Source organism: Corylus avellana, chromosome ca1 (assembly GCF_901000735.1).
Source record: "Corylus avellana chromosome ca1, CavTom2PMs-1.0".
In the NCBI taxonomy this organism is placed as follows: domain Eukaryota; kingdom Viridiplantae; phylum Streptophyta; class Magnoliopsida; order Fagales; family Betulaceae; genus Corylus; species Corylus avellana.
Window position 1 is genome coordinate 35,920,195 of NC_081541.1, and position 13,098 is coordinate 35,933,292.

The following is a 13,098-nucleotide window of genomic DNA, read 5'->3' on the forward strand; positions in this document are numbered from 1 at the left end:
CTTTGTTTTGGTTTACCGAATTCACCCCTATGCAAACATGTGCTATACCTCATACATTGTGTAATGCCCAAAATTTATCTAAGAGATTGGAACATATTAATGCGTGAGTGTTATGTGTGTAAAAAACTTTCCACTGATTGTTTCTCTTAAAATTATGTTAATTCACTTTTTGTGGGATTGTTCTTTTCTCTAAGAAGGAAAATGTAAATGTCTTGGTGTTCTAGTTTTAAATGCCGAGTAGTTCTCTTTTCTCCCTTGTCAATTACCCCACTGCTACTCTTTTCTCCCTTGTCAATTACCCCACTGCTATTTGTTCTTCTGTAATTAAGAGTTTGCTTTTCTTTGTTATCCTATTTATCAGAAGAATAAATTCATGCCTTTCTTTATTTGTTAGTTTAGATCCTGTGGTGGTGTAATGTAGTATAGCAAATAAGTTGTTAAACCATTCTAATCTTCTCTTTTGTTGTTGGAAAAGAATAAGTAGATAGGGATAGAAAATGCTTCCAATAGGCCATAGTTCTGATGATAAGAAATGAACAATATAAATTAATGTTATGCAATACATAGAATCTGAAGCATTTGCAACAATTTAAATTGCTTCATTGTAGTTGATACATTTGAATTTAATATTCGAAACAAGTTGCTTTGCTTGCCATTAGTTAAGAGATAAATTTAATTTTACCTAATGATTATGGTTGATTAATGATTCTCTTTTTTATTACCTAATTTCAGATTAGTGGATCTCTAGCACGCAGAGCAATTAAGGATTTGATGGCCAGGGGTGCCATCAGGATGATCTCTTCTCATGCCAGTCAGCAGATCTACACTAGGGCCACTAATACCTAATTGACAGGAATTTTCCCTGTGCAAGTTATGGAAAGCTAGTTCCCTTTTTGCTAGACTTTTTCAAGTTTTGTTGAATGGAATATTTGATTGACATTGGTAGTTGAACGTTTAATTTCTTGTGTTTTGATGAATCATGTACTTGATTGGTAGTCTGGGAGTTTCTTGTTTGGTGATGCGGTGTTTCATGTTTAATCTATCCATCTATAAGCAGCACACAGATCAAAAGCTTGTTGGATGTGTAGTTTTTGATTTGCAATACTATAATTGAGATGATGTGGCATTGAAAGTTAGCTTCTATATATGTATGGGCTCATTTTCATTGTCCGTTATCCGTGTCATATGACAGTTCTATAATAGTCTATTAAATAGTATTACTCAATTTATGTCGTATGTTGAGACAATGGTCAATACAAAAGCTTAAGCTAATTGGTTTGAACCCAATTATGCTATATAACTTATTTTTTGAATGTGAGATTCAAACCTTTCTATACTCAACAGTATACAATTACTGTCAGCAGATGCTGCTCCACAAGCATGAGCAATAAAATTCTCCTTTGGTCACCTGCTTCAGGAACAAATATATTGTGATTTTGATCAAACATCCTAAGAGAGAACTGAAGGCATGAGACAGTCCCTTTTCAAACAGTGTATTATCTTAAAAGCAAATTCACAGGAATTCACACAATTTGTTTTTGTTTTTGTTTTGTTTTGTTTTTTATTATTTTTTATTATTTTTTATTATTTTTTTCAGTTTAGACCAATCTTTTGTGCAATTTATAAAATGAACCTTTTGATTTTGGAAATTTTGTTTTGTTTTTGTCCAGTTTAGACCAATCTTTTGTGCAATTTACAAAATGAACATTTTGATTTTGGGTTTTTTAGTTTAAAAAAGTGATTTAAAAATAATGATTTTAAAATTACAATTGAAAAGCATAATTTTAAAAAATGCAGTTAAGAGGTAAAATTGTAATTTGATTTTTGAAATCATACCTTAACTTTTTAAAAGAATGCATTTTTAAAAACACTCCCTTTCTTTCTGTACTTTAAAAATGTGATTTTGTTTTGTTTTTGTTTTTGTTTTTTTTTTTTTTTTAATTAATTAATTTATTTATGTTTTCAAATCCCAATTTTTAAAAATAAACTCCCAAATAATAAATTTTTACAATTAAATTTAAAATACGCTTTTAGCCTTCAAAATGGCGGCATCCTAAAAAAAGCCTAGTACCATTGAATTCCCACCAAAATATCCGCAAACATCAGGAGCACCTTTAAAATTCCCGTCCTTCGCCCTCTTTGTGTCACAGCCCCAACACTCTTTAGCTTCGATACTACAAATTACAGCGCCCACCAGTTTTGCCTTTTGCGTCTTGTTTCCAATCTCTCTATCTCTCTCACTCTCAAAAGGTATGTCGTCGATTTATTTCTTTTGCTCAATTTAGCTATTGTGTACGAAAATTAGGTTGTTGGTTAATTGTTTATTCTGGGAACCAATCTGACCCCTTCTTCTGTTGTCATGAGTGTCCCAGCTGTTTGATGATAAGCCTCTTAAGCATGAGTGACTACCAATTTTATGTTTTTTGTATATCTGGGTGTTTATTTTGTGAAACCTGCTCAATCTTAAGAAGCTGGTACTCCTGATGATTGGGTTTTCCTTTGTTTAAGCTTTGGAGTCTTTTCCAAATCTATCCTTGTGTGCGTGCATGTGGAGCTTTCCCGTTGGTAATCTTCTTGAACCAGTTTTTGTGGGATTTTTGTTATTTGGTTGGGGGTAGGGGTTTTCACAGTCCTTTCAAGACATTTGGAAAGTTTGTATAAGTGAAAGTGTAGGGTCTAATTCATGTGTGCAGGATCAATTAGGGTACAATTCAAGACACCAAAGAACAAACACTTCACATCATTTATTAAATCAATGGAGTTGGTGTTCCTTTTGCAAATGATACTACATTTTGTGTTAAGTTCCTAGTATTCTTGAAAGCAACAGCTGATTCCGTGAAGGCATTCTTGTTGATAGCTACTTATTGTAGGCAATTAGCCCATTTTACCGTATAAAGGCTTTACTTTACCTCTTTGAGGAAGCGAGCAATGCTAATTTTACAAGGTTTTCACATGTTTCACCCTTAATTTTGAAAAGCAAGTAGATATATTACACTTATCTGCCAAGGGGTTGGTTGGACTTTTTATGTACTTCAAAAATATAGTATAATTTTTTGGTAAGGTAAGTAATTATAAAATAGAAAAATAATGTTCAAGAATACTTAAGCTGTTAAGCATATCCCAAACAAATACATCCAAACAAATACTTAAGCTGTTAAGCATGCCTGACAAGTTTGTGCTAGTCAACCACTGGTCGGACGGTTTCCCAAGTGTACTTAATCAGGAAGTCAATATTGTTGCCATTCACTCATTTTATATCCCAATTTTCTTTGTTTGGCCTAACAATTGGGAGGAGCTCTCTGTACTTCCAACCATTTTGGAGATCGAACAAACAACCATTTCCATTCAAAACCTTCAATGATATTGTCAACTTTTGCTCCTTTCCTGATCCCAAAAGGCATATTATCCTCACAGCAATTTGCATATGAGGGGACTAATAGGATGCCAGATATCATACCATATGCAAAGAGATGAACGATCTCCAACTTAGTATTTAATCTTCTCACAGGCAATTTGTCTCAGCTCAAGGATCTTCCTTTAAACCCACAAACAATCACTTGTATTCTCATCTCTCAAAAATTATTGTTCTGTATGAGGTATGTGCATTTGAGGAAATGAAGATTTAACTGCATTATGTGTTGATGATTAAAAAAGTTTCTTAGATTATTGATTGAAGGCATGCGTCGTTGACATCTATTCAACCAATATGTGAAATAAGATATCTAATCTAATGCAAGATCAAACTGACTGATCTTACACTGGTTTAGGGTGATTGTCAATTTTCAGCAAATGGATACATCAAGCCCCACAGTTTTTGTCAATCCAGAGTTGTTGCCCATGTATGTAGGAAGGAAGGTTCGTGCAGTTGTTCAAGTTACTCAATCTGATGGCGAAATCAAAACGGGAAAATCTACAGATGAACGTCAATTGATTATAAAAGGACTTCCACAGGTCCCTCTTATGACTCACGTTGGGGTGATTGGTATTGCTGAGAGTGAGCAGTCCCTTCATGCTGAAACATGGACCAACTTTGGTAACACATTTGGTATGAATTGCTAATTAATTGAATTCTGGTGCTCATGCTATTACTCACAGATTCATACTTGTACAACTTCTCTTGAAATTTCATTTGGAGTAGCCAAATTTCTCCAAGTTCTTATATTGTTGCTCTGGTTTAGGCTTCCTTGAATTCTAAATAAAATAAAAAAATTGAACCAATTGAGTGGACATTTGTGATTAAATAGTTGTTTCTTTTAAACCTGGTGCAATGTTTCTTACTTCTTCAAACCTCTCTTTTGCAGACACACAATCATACAATCAGGTATGCCAACTTGCAAATGGGGAGTTTAAAGGTCTATTTCTTTAGGGAGCCATCTTTGAACTAGAGTAGTTAGGAGTGTAAGGAATGGTAATCTTGTTATGATTTCACAAGTTTGGTGTTTAAGATTTACAAACTACTTTATTAGAATCGTTTATGGGTGAATACTTTCCAGAACTTTTGTATTCTATTAATGTAGTGCAACAATAGTGTTGTTTTGATTCCTAATGTTCCATAACATCTCGTTAACTTACTTCTATATAAAAATGTTTGAATTCTAAGATGAAATATATTTAAAAGGACAGAGTTTTCCTCCAAACTGAGTTGAAGGAACTTCAACTCATTCTATAAAAATAACAAGTGTCCATTTTTTTAATAACATGTGAGATGCACATGAGTTTTTAATATTTAAAACACATGTATTCCCTATTTCCATGAAAATGGCACCATAAGAATGAAATGATGCCAAACAACTCGAAACCACACACATAACAATGATTGAAGGATGCATTTATGCGGTAGAACCTCCAATTATTATATTTTATAAATACAATAAAGAATTAGATTCACCATTGGAGAGTTATTTTGAGGAGGAGACAAATTTTTTCTAAACTGGTTTGAAGATCAAGTGTCACATAACATGTTTGAGTTTTTCAAAAATTAATGTTTGGCTTCCTAGATTAGTAGAATGACAATAAAGGACCGTTAAAAATATTACGGTTAAATACATTTTCAATACCTGTAGTTTGCACCAGAATCAAATAGCCACATATGTTTTCAAAAATGTCATAAATGGTACATGTAGTAAGCAAATAAACTCACTTAGTATTTTCGTCAAAATTTTGTTAGTTTTTTAACGGCGCGCCATGTCACTTTACACGTGGCATTGTATGTAGTGCCCCAGAATTTTCAAAGCTATTTAAATAGATTATTTTGATAATGATGTTATTTTAATATCCATTGTAGCTAAGGATTTTAATTCTTGGAAAATTTATGAGAGTGGTAATTAGAGAATGGTAATTGGTGAAATAATAGGATAGTAAATGGTAGGTATAAGGATGGTAGAATAAGAAGGTAGAATAGTATAGGTAGAATAGTATAGGGTTGGTAGAATAGTATAGGGTTGGTAGAATAGTATAGGGTTGGTGAAATAGTATAGGGTTGGTGAAATAGTAAAATGAGGGTATAATTGTAAATTGAAGGTAGAATAGTGTTTGATTTTCTCCTATAAATAGAGCTCTTCTCCTTCACAATTTTCACCACTCATCTCCTCTCCCATCTCTTGCATATATTCTTCCTTCTTCCGCTTTTTACTCGGTCTTTCTTCTTTCTAAGAGTGTTTACTCAGAACAGAGAGAGAAAGGGCGAGACCAAGCGCTACAAGAAAGAAAGAACACAAGAGATAGCGGACTTTAGAAATTAGTTTCAAAAGATATACTAGTGGTGTTAGTCATATTGGAGCAACTAGATTCCTTCATACCACTTTTAGCTTCAGTCTAGAGGTAAGTAAATTCACTACCCCTTCTAAAGTTACTTCATGTCATGCTATTTATTCATTCTTTAGTAAATTGTAAATGATTATTTTATTTACGTATTATGAAGTTATGTTGCATGCATGAAGGATTTCTAAAAAAATTATCTAGAAAGTTTATATTTCTTTAAATGCTTTCTAAGCACAACAAGTTTATATTTGAAAATGTTTCCATTTTGAGAAAAGAAAGTTGAGAAATGATGATGATTATAAGAAAGAAAAAAATGATGATAAACCCTCCTACATGTTGCCCTAAGATGCATCAAAAGAAGTACAAAGAAAAGTACAAGAGATGAGATAAATGTTTATGAAATGAGGGCACATGTATGGAGGAGAGCATTTTTGGCCCCAAGATAAGATAAGATGAGAGTTCGGTACCGATACTCGGATGGAGGCGAAACCACTGAAGGAGGCTATGCCAGAAGGTGGTATTCCATCAACCAGACCGTTGAGTGCACCAAGAAAGAGTTAATTGACGGTCGGGCATGGCTGAGGCCTCAGTTCAGTGCCATGGTCACAGGACCCGCAACCCTCGTGCACAGGGGTAATAGTGTACATGGGCCTTATTATGAGAAAATGATACTATATTTTCAACGATGATATGCTATTAGGGGTGGGCAAATTAACCGTTACCGTTTAACCGGCCGTCTACCGGCTTCGACCGAACCGATATAAACCGTAGCCGATATGCCGATATCCTTATCGGTTAAAAAAAGTATACCGGAATTCGGTCCGGTCCGGTTAAGCGGTTCTTATCGGTTAACCGGTTAACCGATAAGAAACCGGATTTTTTTTTTTTTTTTTTTTTTAAGTCCTAGTCCCAAAACGGCGCCGTTTAGTCTTTTAGAGAGGTTTCCAAATTCCTACAAGTGACACAGGTTTCCGAATTTGTGTAATGGTGTTGCCCATGACTTATGTTCCTTTTGCTAAGTGACTTTAATTAGTTAATACTTTGTTTATTATTCATTAATGAATTTTATTTTAATTTGGGTTTGGGTAGGTTTGATGTTTTTTTTTTAAGTGATGGCATTTGATGAGATTTCTTTGCCTTTGGTAAAAGCATTTTTCATTAACTAGTTTTGCTAGTCTAATTAGCATTCATTATGTTAATTAGTCCATTTGCTTTGGAAAAATGTATTTTATAATATAAAAAAAAAAAAAAAAAGTTGAAGTGGATCAATATAAAAAAGCTTCAATTTTTAGCCCAAAAAACAAATATTTGGGTCCCAACAAAAAGTATTTGGTCCCTAAAACAACTCATTTTTAATAAATTATTTTAGCCCAACAAAAAGTATTTGGGCTCTCAAAAGTCAAAAAAAACTCATTTTTGGTTTTTGGCCCAACAAAATAAATCAATATAAAGCTCTCGGTTAAATCGGTTAACCGGTTTAACCGGACCGTTTAACCGTGTACCGTTTTAACCGAAATTATCGGTTAAAATTCTTATTGGTTCGGTATCGGTTAATAAACCGTTTAACCGAAAATTATCGGTTAATAACCGATAAGGTCCTTAACCGGACCGTTTTGACCGATACCCAGGCCTATATGCTATGATGATTTACAGAGATGATTTACAAAGATTATTTATAATGATGCATTATGATAATGATTTATAAAGATGATTTACAACGATGATCTATTACTAGATGTAATAGTATGTATATGTTACGGGAGATGCAACCGTACATACAGATATTATTATGGCTAGAATTATATTTATTTGCGAAAATGATTTTCAAAACTGAGAACAAGGAGTAAAACTATTTATGGTTGTGGATTTTACTTGCTGGGCCCCCTTTGGGCTCATTCAGTTTTATTTCTTGTTTTCAGGTAGAAAGATGCTGGAATAGGAGGCCGGAATGGGGATGGGAATAATTATTAATTTTCAAAGTCTTTTCATATCAGTGATTGTAATAATATGATATTCCGCAACTAAAGTTTAATGTTTTCTAATTTCGCTTGTAATAAAATCTATTGAAAAATGTTTTATGCATTTATTGTATCTTTCAAAATCAAGTACTCTGATAGACCTTATAGATCTTTGCAAAAATGTTTATTGAAAAAGAAGAAAAGTGGCAAACTCAGTCTTAATGGGCTGGGGTTGTTACATTGTACCTGGGTTTTTAGGTGCTACATTATATTTAAAACAAAAAAAAAAACCAAAAAAAAAAAAAAAAAAAAAAAGGAAGGAGAGCTGGGGGTGGTTGAACCACCTCTTAGGGGGTGGCCGGCCACCTCGTTTGGCCTGGGGGTGGTTCGGCCACCCCCAAGGGCCAAACCCTCAATTTTTTTATTTTATTTTATTTTATTTCTTTTGATTTGGCCCTTGGGGTGGTTTGGCCACCGCCAAGGGCCGTGGGAGTGGTTGGGCCACCCCTTAGCCAAACGAGGTGGCTGGCCACCCCAAGCTCTCCTTTTTTTTTTGTTGGTTTTTTTTTTTTTTTTTGAAATATGACGTGGCACCCAAAACCCAGGTAGCATGCCACGTGGTGCCTTGAAACCACAGGTACCATGCCACGTGTAAAGGTGACATGGCGCTCTGATGAAAAACCTAATAGAATTTTGATGGAGGTACCAAGAGGGTTTATTTGCTTACCAGATGTACCATTTGTGACATTTTTGAAAACTCAAGTGACTATTTGATTTTGATGCAAACTACAGGTACTGGAAAGATATTTAGCCCAAAATATTAAATAAAACATGTGGGAGATGATACTTGACACTTATTAGAGTAGGTTGGAGGAAATTTTTTCCAAATTGATTTGGTGAAAATTTTTTGTCCTTTTGAGGATATGTTGTGATAAAACTATGGATAAACCTTCTATCAGGTCCATCTACAAAAGTGATGTTTTGCAGCATCCAATAGAAGGTGTACACATCAGCTAGTTACACCTGATAGAATAGGAACAAAAACATTGGATTTTTTCTTTCTCTCCCACTTTCTCTTCTTCTCTGGTTCATCTTCACTGAAAATTTTATTTCCTCTTCTTTTCTTTCTCTCCCACCATTCACCCACCACATCCACTGTAGCCGCCGCAGCAACATCCACGGCTGGTAGTAGCCCTCTCCAGCGGATTCCTTTAGGGTGATAGAATCCCTAAATGGTTAACCTTCCCTCTCTAGGTTTTAGTTTAGAATCCGAAAACGAGTTTTGAATAATTAGAAACGAGTTTTGAGGCATTAGAAACAAATTTTGAGGTATTAGAAACGGATTTTGAGGCTCGGTTCGGCAGAAAAAGTGGCCGGAGAGGGTGACCCATGATTGGGTACGGCCAGACCCACGGCATGGGTCTCGCTAGACCCATGCCGTGGGTCTCGTCGGTTAGGTGTTTTATTTTTCTTTATTTTTCTTTATTTATTTATTTTTCATTTTGATTTGGTATGATTATTCTCACTTTTATTTTTTGCATTTTTCTTAAATTGATAATGTGTCACATGGTAATTGGAGGCTGCAAAAAGGGTGTTATCAGGATGGACCTGATAGTAAGAGCTCTCTAAAATTATAGGATAACCTAGAATCAATCATATCAATAGTTTCAAAAAAAAAACAAAAAAAACAAAAACAAGAATAACATGAATCAAGCAAAAACAAGAATGATATGAAAAGAAAACATAATTCAATTGTTTTTTAGCTCATACTCTACCCATCAATTTGAAAAGAAAAGGCAAAATTACCATTTTCTGCACCAAATGTTAGTAAAAAAATTGAGATAGACTGTCATTTTATCACATGCTTGAATGAAGTTCCTTCAATATTATCACCCACTTGGTTTAACCACCATATATTGCAATAAGAGAACCCAAAATAATACAGAAAATAAAAATATGCATTTTTCAATATTTTTTGATGCCAATGTCAATTAGGATCGATACCAATTAGCTTACTGCATTGTTTCTCCCTTTTACGAAGTTTATTTAACATACTCAAATGGTAATGAAAAAGATTTTAAGCTTTCTTTAGATGTTTGTAAGTCATAAAAGTACCGTAGAAGGAGTTGTTACCATAATGCAATTTATCAATTACCAATTTTCATTATTTTGTGGAAAACATCCTCAGAGCATATGGTTGATTCCTTGGGAAGTTACGAATAGATTCTCTTCGAAAGTAAAAAATGCAGAATAAAAATTTCAACCTTTAATCTTAGCCACTCTAATTAAAAAATAAAAAATACAAACGTGCCAACAAAAGCTTCTAAAAGCTAAAACAAATTGTCCATGGAAAGAAAATGCAGAAAACAACGAGAGAATAAAACCCATAACTTCTAAAACATCATGGCTAGAAAAAATCGCTCTTAAGTCAATTAATTAGCTAGCTTCCAAAATAGAGTTTACTCTCTTAAATCAATTTTTGTTAAGTAACTTAATAAAATCTGTTACTTTTTACGTCATACCTAATTAAAAACGCGACACATTTTATTATTAATTTTTTACTTTAAAAAATGACAACTAGGATTTTCCAAATCATTTTAGGATGTCAGCTAAGATTATACATCAGCGCTTACTCCACGTCATACTGTTATAGTAAATTAATCTAATCTCCTCAGCCGCTTTACAGAATGTGACCATCAAATTTTCGCAAAATGTTCCTAAATCGTGACGAGGAAGATGAAAATGAGGGAGTGTTACACATGGAGTAAACTTTTGGGAATATAAGAGAATATGTTAATTTACTGTAACAGTATGACATGGAGTGATGGCTGATGTGTACTCTTAGCTGGTGTCCTAAAATGATGTACAAAATCCTAGTTATCATTTTTTAAAGTTAGAAATTCATAATACCACGTGTCGCGTTTTTATTAGGTATGACGTGATAAAGTAGTAAATTTTGTTAAGTTACTTAACGTAAATTGATTTAAGGTAATAAATTGTTATTTTGGTATACCCTAAGGATGTATAAATTATTTTTTATATCACAGGTAATGATTTGTAATTTATGCCAACTACAGTGACCTATAAATTACTTGTTATACCACATGAAGTGATTTATAATTTATGCCAATCAAAATGACCAATTGTACATTTATACTTAAAACTAAATAGAAGGAAGAGAATAAGAAGTTTGTTGGAGCATGTTTCTCTTATAAATTAACTCAAATTTAACTAAAAATAGAATTTAAAAAGTCCATACTAGGAAGTAGTATTGCTGATGAGAAAAAAAAGAAATATATATATTGTTAAATATATTGTGGAGAGCGGAAGGAAATAATGGGCTATATTGTATTCTCTTCTATATCTGATGTGATTACAGAGACATCTATAAATAGAGAGGCTATGAGTAATAAGTAAGAAATTTTAGGTAATGAATAAACCCTAATAGGAAAGACAATAATATAAAATATTCTAACATTCTTCCTCAAACTCAAGGTGCAAGCATGAGTTTGGGAAAAAGAAAGGGAAATTATGATTTTTTTTTTTTTTTTTTTTGGGTCTCTTGAGTAGTGGCCGGAGATGGCGGCCAGAGGCGGAGGACGGCGGTTGCTAGCTGCCGGCAGTGAGTGATTTGGGCCATGGACTAGGCCTGATACATGGATTGGAGCCTTATAGAATAGGCTAGATTGAGCACGGTTACATGGGCCATAATAAATTGGCCAAAACTCATGGACCATTGAATATGGTCTGACCCGAAAAGAAGTGACCCAGGTCTAACCCAGTGAACCGGGTTGACTGCTATGGACTGAGTTATAGGAATTGACCCCGTTGGCCTATTCAGCTGAACCGAGTAGGATTCGATTTGTTTCGGATCTGAGTGAACCGGGTCTAACCTATTGAACCGGGTTGACTATTTGGACCGGTTTGAAAGTGGGCTGGCTTGAGCAGATGGGCCGAATGATGATTGGACCGGTTCGATTAGTGAAACCCAGTGAACCGAATCGGATTCATACCCGTTGGGTCAAGGGTTAATGGATCGGATCGACGAATCCGTTGGGGCACGTGGCTAGGGCTGACGTGGCGCGTAGAGAGGCTGACACGTGGATGCAGGGAAAGAATGGAAATTTCCAGGCGGGTGTGGTGCACGTGCCTCAAGTGGAGGGGAGTTGGGTGCGTGAAGCCCACGCGCAGAGCCTGCTGCCGGCGCATGGAGGCTTCGTTGGATGATTTTCGGACGGCTCTAGGGCGGCCGGTGGTGGATTTATTGAACGGTCTGAAAACCAGACTGATCCACTGGACGTGGCGGCGGGTGGTGGGAGTTGGAATTTTGGTTGCTTCTTTAGGAGGCACGTGTGAGCTCGTGCACACCTAGAAGAGGCTCAAAATGCACAGATCCACCGATCTTGAGCCGAGACACCACTTTTGGTGGTTGATTGGCTGAGAGGAGTCACGATGGTGGCGCATGGCGACGCGTGGAGTGCGGTGGGTGGCTGATCTTCCACAGATTGGTAGATATGTGCCTTGCAAGCTTGATTATGGGATTATTTTTCCAGATGAGGTTGCGATGAAGGCGTAGAAGAGATTCATAGCGAAGATGGAGAGCTTGGCGGCGCGTGGACGATCGGGATAGTGAGATCGCCAGAGAGAACGCCGAGAAACGTCAATGACGTTTATTGGAGGCCACAAGAAAGTGGCTCTCATACATACCATGCTAAATATATTGGGGAGAGCGGAAGAAAGAGAAAGGAGAAAGAGAGCGGAAGGAATCAATGGGCTACATTGTATTCTCTTCTATATTTGATGTGATTACAGAGGCCTCCATAAATAGAGAGGCTATGGCTATGGGTAATAAGTAAGAAACTCTAGATAAGAAATAAACCCTAATAAGAATGACAATAATATAAAATATTTTAACATATATATATATATATATATATATATATATAGAACAAAGTTTTTTTCCAAACTGGATTGGAGAAATTTTTTTCAACTTAATCTATAAAAGTGACATGTAACCATTTACTTGTGAGATGTACATTTTTTTTTTAATAGTAGAGACAAAATTGAAATAAATTTTATTAAAAACGCATGTACATCTCATATGTTATTAAAAAAAGGATATATATAACTTTTGTAAATTATGTTAAAAAAAATTTTCTAACTAATTTAAAAGAAAACTTTGCATATATATATATGTATATATATAGTGCTGTTGATGAGACGGAACACAGCCCTACAATTGGTGCTTTATTGGATTGTGTGTAAATCTTTTTCTTTGGCTTTCCTTTTTTTCACCGGTAGAGAGAGATCTTTCGATTTCATTAGCTATGTTTGGCAAGGGACCGGGCCAGCACTGTAGCTGGAACGGCACTGTTCCAGC

At 35.0% G+C, this 13,098-nt stretch overlaps 4 protein-coding genes across 7 annotated transcripts in view; all 4 read left to right on the forward strand.

Moving 5' to 3' along the window:
• LOC132175371 (small ribosomal subunit protein eS25w) overlaps positions 1-13,098 on the forward strand; it is a 32,405-nt gene that overhangs the window by 1,143 nt on the left and 18,164 nt on the right. The window contains exon 4 of one of the 2 annotated variants that reach the window (XM_059587309.1): positions 733-998. The exons of the other annotated variant lie outside the window; for it this stretch is intronic. Coding sequence (XP_059443292.1) covers positions 733-846 — 114 coding nt within the window. The 3' untranslated portion in view covers positions 847-998. Of the gene's footprint in view, positions 1-732; positions 999-13,098 lie in introns of those variants that run through there. 2 annotated transcript variants of the gene reach the window in all.
• On the forward strand, positions 2,167-4,542 carry LOC132175410 (replication protein A 14 kDa subunit B-like). Of its 2 annotated transcripts, none has more exons than XM_059587364.1 (3): positions 2,167-2,250; positions 3,768-4,045; positions 4,302-4,542. In XM_059587364.1, exons 2-3 carry the CDS (start codon positions 3,790-3,792, stop codon positions 4,364-4,366), a joined length of 321 nt encoding a protein of 106 aa, XP_059443347.1. In that variant the 5' UTR covers positions 2,167-2,250; positions 3,768-3,789; the 3' UTR covers positions 4,367-4,542. The 2 variants fall into 2 exon arrangements, with proteins under 2 accessions (XP_059443347.1, XP_059443350.1); XM_059587367.1 differs by having other exon boundaries at positions 3,787-4,045.
• LOC132175385 (replication protein A 14 kDa subunit A-like) overlaps positions 2,167-13,098 on the forward strand; it is a 33,388-nt gene continuing 22,456 nt past the window's right edge. The window contains exon 1 of one of the 2 annotated variants that reach the window (XM_059587353.1): positions 2,167-2,250. The gene's annotated coding sequence lies outside the window, so the exon portion shown is untranslated. The remainder of the gene's footprint in view (positions 2,251-13,098) is intronic. The other variant, XM_059587344.1, reaches the window with a different exon arrangement.
• The window catches only part of LOC132175341 (replication protein A 14 kDa subunit B-like), a 66,365-nt gene continuing 55,434 nt past the window's right edge, over positions 2,168-13,098 (forward strand). Inside the window, exon 1 of the mRNA XM_059587287.1 lies at positions 2,168-2,250. The gene's annotated coding sequence lies outside the window, so the exon portion shown is untranslated. The remainder of the gene's footprint in view (positions 2,251-13,098) is intronic.